Raw genomic sequence first — 9346 nt, 5'->3', positions numbered from 1 at the left:
CTATAGTTCTCTTCCCACGTCCTCTTTTTTCTTCCAGAAGGAGTCAAAAGAAAAATAATACATCAGTGGATCCAGACAGCAGCTCAAAACAGTCAGAAATGCCAGTGGAGCTATTTTTCCTTTGCTTTTTGTAACTGCGTGTAGTGGCATGGGCAGAAAACATGTGCAGAATATAAGCAAGTTGATGGCAAAAATCAGCATTACGTTCACCTTGTTTCTGACCTTTGCAGAGTCACTGTGATGTTTGTGTAGAGTCCAAGAAACCATAACGGTGCACACAATGTTGACTGCTAGCATTGTGACCAGTAACACAATCTGAAGGTAAATAATTGCTGATCGTGTTACACTTTTATAATAATGAGATTGAAAACAAATGTGTTCTGTGTGGTTCTGTAAGTGTTTAAAAAATCCTATGCCCTCTGGGATATTTACCACCAGCAAAACCCCCCAGACGAGTGCTGCTCCTTTCCAGGCATTGCACGAGGTCCGAAGATGGCGAGACCTCAGAGGATAAACCACAGCCAGCAGTCGGTCCACACTTATGAAGGTGATGAAGGAGGCGCTGGAGCGGAGGTTGTTGCGAAAGATTATTAGGCTGAAGAGGCATGTGATAATTCCCAGCGAGGTGCCTGTTGCATGATGGTAGATCCTCATGGGCAAAGAGATGATGGCTAGCAGGTCTGAGAGTGCCAGGTTCACCATGAAGACAGCGTTGGGTGATTTGAGGCTGTGGCGGCGAAGAAGAATCCACAGTGAGACTGCGTTGAGTGGCAGACCTATCACCATAATGCAGCCAAAGATCCCAGCATAAACCCGGTCATCTTCTGTGGAGCTGTTTGTTGTGTTCATGATGAGAAAAGAAATGTCTGAATGTCCTTTTTAAAGAACTGAAGCAGAGTGGCAAAGGTTCCTCTTTGTGTGGTTTTTCTTTGTGAGTGAGACGTGACTAGTTTGTGACTGTAACTAGTCTCACTACAGGAAACTCAAGCTCATCTCATAAGCTCTTCCTCTACATTTGTGCTTTGACGATATTGTGATCTTGGATGGCAGAGCCACTTTTATCATGCGGCTCTCTTTACTACACAGAAACTATTGCCTCTCTAAGATGCTGCTTTTATACCAACTCATGTTACTGATCTGTTGCCTATTAACCCAATAAGCTGCAAAATATTGCTCTCATTATTTCTGTTTTCTAGCTTTTGTTGCCTCTGTCTCCTAAGATATATTGCTGCAATCAGATTCCAACTTTCTCACTGTAAATATTTTACGTGTATTGACATTTGGGACAGTGTCCCAACTTTTTGGATGTGACATTGTAGGACTTTTAAACAAATTGTTAACGCAATATGGCTATGTCTAATGTAGGGGACGGCAACCTTTAACATCAAAAAACACATTTTAGCCTCTCCACCCACAGGTCTATTTGAGTTCACACCTTATGGAAAATTCATCAAATAACAAACAGCCCACTTTCAAATAAATAAAACGTAGCAGTGGAGTAATAATTTTAAAATAAAAAGAGTAATCATGAAAGCTTTTTGCATGAAATTATGACTTCAGTCTATTTCAGTGTACTGTCCTCTTCTCAACAGGCGACAATAAAACAGCTTGAGGTCAGGGTCGAACATATACAGATATTTGCAAAAGGTATTATAGATATTTTGTGATTGAAAATGACAGCGTATTAAATAATAGTGTTCTCACTTTGTTTTGTTTGATTTCCATATCAGGGCTGCAAGAAGGTGTTTGGACTTCCTGTAGTTTATGTTTGAGAAAACCTGCTCGCATTGCTATGCGGATCTCAAGATATGCAGGCCTCCGAAATATGGAGAGAAATATGTCTCAAAAGCGTAAACTAAGCTTTACAAACGTATTCAATGATGCGTGTGTAACTTTAGAGGACTCACGCGCGTGCTTCAATCCACACAGAAATATCTGACCACACGTAAAACTATTTTACAAACGCGTACACCCAAACCTGAGTAAATAATTAATTTATTAAGATCAGCTTCAAGAATCCGATCATTTTGACTATCAAAAGCCTTTTTGTGCGTACAAACGTATAAGACTACACGAAACAGCTCTCTCGCTCGCTCACAAAACCTTACATACGTGTGGACGAATCACCTGATACGCACAGATCACGTCGGTATGCCCACGTAGGTTTTGAGGTAAATTTAACACTGCCAGCTTCTGCGTTCAAGTGCCTGTGTGAGTCAGAGTTCATCTCGTAGCTGCTATAGCTTCCTGGTCTGGTATAGCCTACTAACATTTCACTTAGAAATGGGTCCTTTACATGCCCCTCTGGTTGCACTAGCTAGTACTATAAGCATAGGTTTCTTTTTCCCAATCTCCGTAAACTTCATTGCACTTCACTCAGTCGCTGGCGCGCACGTGCCTGTCTTCCACTTCAGCCTCTGGCACAGAATACATTACCCATCAGGTTACTTTCCTAAAGGGGAGACTATGCCTGTAACATTTCAAATGTTCCTAGTTTTATTTAATTTTACTTTTTTAATATTTTTTTTTACCCAAATCTGCAAGCCAGGTAAGAGCCATAGCTCAGGGGCGAAAGAGCCGTAGGTTGTCGATCTCTGGTCTTATGGAAAACCATCAGGCAGTACACCAGTGTTCCCGTGTATGCTTGTAAACCCATCCATCCAGTTCCATCTTTTCTAATTTGGACTTGAGTCTATCTCAGCTGTCAGTGGGTGAGAGGAGGGACAGGTCACCAGTCTATCACAATACAAATGCAGTGAGACAGAAGTATTCATGCTCACATTCACATCTACAGCCAATTTAGAACAACCAGTTAACTTCACAAGCATGCCTTTGGACTGTGGGACAAAGCCGAGGTACCCAGACAGCACGGACAGAAAGTTTGTCTCCTTCCAGCTCACCCTATAAGGGAACAGTGCTGTATTCTACATATATCCATCTTGTTCTCTTTGTTCTTTTCTTTTTAAAATACTTTAATAGGTTCATAGTACAGCAAAAATCAGATAAGGGTAGCAGGACAGATATTTAATTGTCTTTTTAATTGCCCCTTAGGGACAAATACAGTTGCTTTTTAATGAATTGTGAATTTGAATTGAATTGACTTTGATTACACAAAGACTTTGTAGCAGTGGCTAATGGGTAACGTGTATAACAGGACATGAATGACTTGAGCTGATTCTATAATATTATACTACAGTTTACAGTAGCATTGCTATCACTTCAGATCAGTCTCTGGACCTTGAAGGAGACGTCAGGGATCAGATGTGACATGATATTTTAAATCTTTATGCAATGCTTTCTATTTGCTGACCATACACACCATACTTGTAAGAACCATAGTTTAAGTTATAAGGCTTTCTTCACCCACTAAATCATTAAAGTTGACCTTGAAGACCTTGGTGGATGTAAGCCAAATTTTAATGAAGCGTTAATATGATCCCACTCCACACACCTACAAAGTTTTATCAGAATTCATGCAAAACTTTAAGTGCAAAACCAAAGAAAAAGAGGACAGGACTTAAAACCTGTCTAACCACAACTGTTAAAATACAGAAAAAACACTACTATAAACGGAATGTTCTGCCTGTGAACAAAGTGTTACCGCTTTGCTTTAAATTAAATAAATACATGGTTGGTATGATATAGTAAACATACCTCATAGGGCTCTACCAGTTAACCATGTCTTATTTTTATGCGTAGAGTAAAAGGTATAGTTTATCACTGAATTAGCAAATGATAATGTGTCAATACAGAAAAAAAAAGCTATTACAGTAACTAAATGTTGCCCATTTAACTTTCCAAATAAGATATCAGTCAGCAACATGGGAAACGCATAGCACAGTACTGGACGACTGCCAGAAGCGGGCTCTTTATCTGCCAGCAATCACCCATTTACCACTTTGTGCCCAATGTGTGGTTGAAAATTCCCCTTATTTCACTACAAGAGACTCTTATTTGTACTAAGCGGATACTAGATGGTCTATATTTACAAAGCAGCATTATGTAGATCTGTACAATTATTGTTTTACAAACTAACAAAACTGTCAGAATATGTGAATACCTAATGTTAACTTTCCACCAGTTGCTCTGCTCACACAGATCTTTCTTGACAATGCCCAAAACATAATGCTGACACATTATTTGCAGCCATAGAAGTGAGCAGAGGGCCATGAGGCTGCTGCCATTCATTTGACCACACACACAGTGCCTGTGGCGTGAAAGGGGACCCTCATGTGCAAAGTGAGGATGAGCAGCAGGCTGAGATGACCAGGTTGACCATGAAAACGACATTGGGTGATTTGAGATGTGACAGCGAAGACGAATCCAGTGAGCCACTTTGAGAGGCGAGACCTATCACCATAATGAAGCCATATATCCGGTCTTCTGTGGTGATGTTTGGTGTGTGCATGATGGAAAATAAGATATTTCTCTATCCTTTATGAAGTATTACAGTAAACGTTCTTCCTTTTTCTGTTTATCTGTGTGAAGTGAGGCAAGGTTAGTGTGTGACGCAGCAGCTAGTCAAAAATGTAAGAGGAAACTCAGCTTTTGTGGTTGGTGAAGTTTACTTTTCATGACATTACAGACGCAATGAAATTATGAAACTCTGCTGCCAACCCTCCAGCACTACAGCACTTAACTTTTTTGTTTTGCTTCTCAAGTGGAGCTACTATAGGGCCACATATACACATGTGAACACACACACATAATGAAGAGTTGTAAAAACTTCTGTAGCTACCATGTCTGTCACAATTGGGGCAGCAGCCGTGTGATGTGTGGAAGGAGGACTCAAATGCAACACTTATTCAGATGTGAGGGTGATTTATTAAGAATACTGAACATAAAGTGATGATGGCAAAACACAACTAAGGATGAACTAAACTGGGAGAAACTAAACCAAAGAGTAGCAAACCTGAACATGAAGGGAGGACAGCAGGGAGAGCACGCAGGGGATTCACGGAGAAATACAGAGTACGCAGGGTAACACAGAGGCAAACACACACTATAAATACACAGAGGGACACTGGGAAAAATCACACACACAGGTGAAAGACACAGCTGGACCTGATTAACCTGACGAGACAGGGGAACACTAACACCAGGGACCAACAGAGGGAGCACAAACCCAGAAACCCAGTATCTAAAACACAAAACACAAACCATCCCAAAACAGCCCACAAATAATAATGAAAATAATAACAATAAATACACCAAACACAAAATCACCAAGTCACGGACTCAGGATCATGACAGTACCTCCCAAGGGCTGGCTCCCGACAGCCACAGAAAAACACCACCAGACCCGGGTGGGCGGTAGGGGGTCCAGGACAGAGGGACTGGACCAGGACAAAAGTGGAGGCCCCAGAGTCCCAAACAAAACGTTAACAAAACACACAGGGGACTGGGAGTCCGAAACATAGTTCAGGTGGCCGGCCTGGGGGCCAATAGCACAGAAGGCCAGGATGGGACAGTTCAGGAGGCCGGCCACGAAGAAGGCCGTGGCGGCGCGCAAACAGTTCAGGAGGCCGTCCATGCGGAAGGCAGTGGCGGCGGCGACCTCGTTCAGGAGGGCGTCCACAATGGCGATGACGACCAGCCAGCGGCCTAGAAAACGGCCAGTGATGATGAGGTGGTGCTAGACGTGGACCGGATGGCGGCATGCCAGCAGCAGAACCAGGCAAGGATGAGGAGAAGGATGAGGCAGAAGCTGCTGCTGAAGCTGAACCAGGCGGGGCTAGAGCTGAAGCAGAGGCCGGGCCAGGCGAAGCCGGAGCTGAAGCAGAGGCCGGGCCAGGCGAAGCCAGAGCTGAAGCAGAGGCCGGGCCAGGCGAAGCCGAAGCTGATGCAGCAGGTGATGATGAGGATGATGAAGCCTCTGCCGCAGGCGAGGATGCAGACACGGAGGCTGGACCAGACAAGGATGCCGCCGATGCCGACGCTGGACCAGGCGTGGATGACGCCGATGCCGACGCTGGACCAGACGTGGATGACACCGATGCCGGCGCTGGACCAGGCGTGGATGATGCCGATGCCGGCGCTGGACTGGGCGAAGGCGAAGCTGAGGCTGAAGCTGGACCAGGTGAGGCTGAAGGCTCTGAAACTGGACCAGACGAGAATGTCGCTGCAGGCGGCGGTGTGGAAGCCGGAGACGAAGGCGCTGCAGGCGGCGGCGTGGAAGCCGGAGACGAAGGCGCTGCAGGTGGTGGCACTGCAGGCGATGGTGATAGCTGGATGGGTTCCTCGGTCCCCCCAGCAAAAGCAACAGGCTGAAGCGGTTCCTGAGACCCCTCAGCGGAAGCTGCTGATGATGGCGAAGGCTGGACGGGCTCCTTGGTCCCCCCAGCAAAAACAGGCTCAAAACCAGTAGGCATGGGCGCCCCTGGCACACACAAAACAAAACCAGCAGGCTCGTGGGCCTCTGGTGAACGTGAAACAAAACCAGTAGGCACATGGGCCTCTGGCACACATGAGGAAGGCTGCAGCTGCGCAGAGCACTGACTCTGCTCAGGCAGTGACAGCCGGGTGCAGTCCCTAGCTGGCATCTTGGCCTCCAGGGGTCCAGAGTAAGCTGAGGGTTGTAACCCAGCCTCTGGGGAAGCCCTGGAGTGAGTAGTAGTCTCTAATGTTGCCAGCTTTTGAGGAACAGGTCCATTGTGAAACAGTTTGTCTCCCTGCTCAGAAACAGCGGCGGAAAAACAGTCCTTTAAGGGGTGTATGGGCATAGCTTCCTGTAGAGGGGTGAGTGAAGATTGTGACTCAGCCATTAACTGAGCTGCTGACTGAGCCATGGACAGAAATATGGGTTGTAGTGATGCTAGTGGTGATGGTAGCTGAGTGGCTGACCGAAATGGTGGCTGAACAGTTAATAGTGCTCCTGCGGAGGCTAATGGCTGTGCTACTGACTGGGGAGCTAACGGCTGAACACAAAACTGAGCTGGAGAGTGGCAATAAAGTCCAGGCTCGGCTGGAGCGACAGAGACAGTCTTTTGGTTTAACAGAAGGTTTATAGACCCCCACTTGGGAAGGGTCCGTTACCACAAAGGTAGGTAAGCTACACATACTATCTCTCATCCCGCTCTGAATAGCCCCCGAAAACAAAGTCCCGGAATCTGGGGAAGCCAAAGTATCCCGCTCACTCACCGCATCTGGCTGCTCGAAAGTGAATGCAGACGGGGGATGAAGTCCAAGATCCAAAAGGAGAAATTCCTGCTCCCACGGATATAGCGAGCCCAGAAGCCATGGGAGACCAGTCAAATCAAATCAAATCAAATCAAATCAAATCAAATCACTTTTATTGTCACATCACATGTGCAGGCACACTGGCACAGCACATGCGAGTGAAATTCTTGTGTGCGAGCCCCACAAGCAACAGAGATGTGCAAACACAACAACACAAACGAGCAAAATACAAGAATGGCCAACCTGAAACTAATAAATATATGTACAATATATAATAGTATATGCATTTCTGGATGTGTATACTAAATATTTTCCTACGTGTGTGTGTGTGTGTATGTGTGTGTGTGTACACATATTTTACAAATTAAATAGTAAAAAAAAAAAAAAAATATATATATATATATAATAATAATAATAATAATAATAATAATAATAATAATAAAATATATAAAATATACAGAGTTGAATATGTGCAAAACAAGTGGCATTTATATACAGTGTGGAGTGCATAATGTTAAAGTTCCAGTAGTGAAGCTGAGGTGTCTATGACGTGTTCAGCAGTCTGATGGCCTGGTGGAAGAAGCTGTCTCTCAGTCTGCTGGTACGGGACCGGATGCTGCAGAACCTCCTTCCTGATGGAAGCAGTCTGAACAGTTTATGGCTGGGGTGACTGGAGTCCTTGATGATCCTCCCCGCTTTCCTCAGGCAGCGCTTCCTGTAGATGTCTTGGAGGGAGGGAAGCTCACCTCCAATTATCCGTTCAGAGCACCGCACTACTCGCTGGAGAGCTTTGCAGTTGTAGGCGGTGCTGTTGCCATACCAGGTGGTGATGCATCCAGTGAGGATGCTCTCAATGGCACAGTGATAGAAGGTCCTGAGGATGCGGGGGCTCATGCCGAATCTTTTCAGTCTCCTGAGAAAGAAGAGGCGCTGCTGTGCCTTCTTCACTGTTTTGTTTGTGTGTACTGACCACGTAAGATCCTCAGCCAGATGTACTCCAAGGAACCGGAAGCTGCTCACTCTCTCCACAGCAGCGCCATTGATGGTGATGGGGGTGTGTACTTCTCTGCACCTCCGGAAGTCCACTATCAACTCCTTTGTCTTTGCGACGTTGAGGGTGAGATGGTCACCAGACGTCACCAGACGTTGTAGCCGCCTCTCTATAGCGTGATGGGACTTGTCATCCGGGCTTTCCAGCCACAGGTCGATGAGCTCTTGTGAGGCATCGATGAGATTCTCCCATAGCTACTTAGATGGATTAAGTGCTGCTGGGTCCATCTTGTGGTCACGTCGTACTGTCACTTATTCAGATGTGAGGGTGATTTATTAAGAATACCGAACATAAAGTGGGGATGGCAAAACAGAACTAAGGATGAACTAAACTGGGAGAAACTAAACCAAAGAGTAGCAAACCTGAACATGAAGGGAGGACAGCAGGGGATTCACGGAGAAATGCAGAGTACGCAGGGTAACACAGAGGATGAACACAGACGACGCGACGAGGAACAAAGGCAAACACACACTATAAATACACAGCTGGACCTGATTAACCTGACAAGACAGGGGAACACTAACACCAGGGACCAACAGAGGGAGCACAAACCCAGAAACCCAGTATCTAAAACACAAAACACAAACCATCACAACCCCCCCCCCCCCCCCCCCCCAAATAATAATGAAAATAATAACAATAAATACACCAAACACAAAATCACCGAGTCACGGACTCAGGATTATGACAACATAGATATTTACATTAAGCTTACAATGGCAAGTAGTTGGGGAATTTTTTAAAATTCAATATGAAAATACCTGACTAGACATGAAAGTGTTTTACACTAAATTCTACATAAATCATCAGCAGTACTTTTACTGCAGAAAAGCTGTTCCCCATATTGATCATATGAATGCTGTTATATTGATCAGTATTACTGCTGCTGCGGATGTTTAGGGTTGACCTCATTTGAACTGCTTCATATGGTGTTTAATTTTTGGTAATGCCTCATATTCTATAAAATCATATGTTTGCGGTGGCAAGTGCATCTCTCAATAAACAACTGGCAGTGAGCTTAAAAAAAACAAGTCTACAGCTTGATTTTAAAAACAAAATATATTACATTTATTTATAAAATAACACACACACAGCTGAAGTAAAAGGCCTGAGCAG

The 9346-nt window shown here is 44.8% G+C and overlaps 1 protein-coding gene across 1 annotated transcript; it reads right to left on the bottom strand.

The window, feature by feature from the left end:
• On the bottom strand, window positions 1-882 carry LOC308401175 (lysophosphatidic acid receptor 6-like; the record flags this gene model as incomplete). Its single annotated transcript, XM_080889297.1, has 1 exon — window positions 1-882. The coding sequence occupies exon 1, from the start codon at window positions 847-849 to the stop codon at window positions 1-3; it is 849 nt and encodes a 282-aa protein (XP_080745423.1). The 5' UTR covers window positions 850-882.
• Between the last annotated feature and the right edge of the window lie 8464 nt (window positions 883-9346).

This window comes from Rhamphochromis sp. 'chilingali', assembly GCF_963969265.1.
Source record: "Rhamphochromis sp. 'chilingali' genome assembly, chromosome: 8".
NCBI classification, from domain to species: Eukaryota; Metazoa; Chordata; class Actinopteri; order Cichliformes; family Cichlidae; genus Rhamphochromis; species Rhamphochromis sp. 'chilingali'.
The sequence above is the reverse complement of the archived record's forward strand: the minus strand, read 5'-3'. Positions and strand labels throughout refer to the sequence as shown.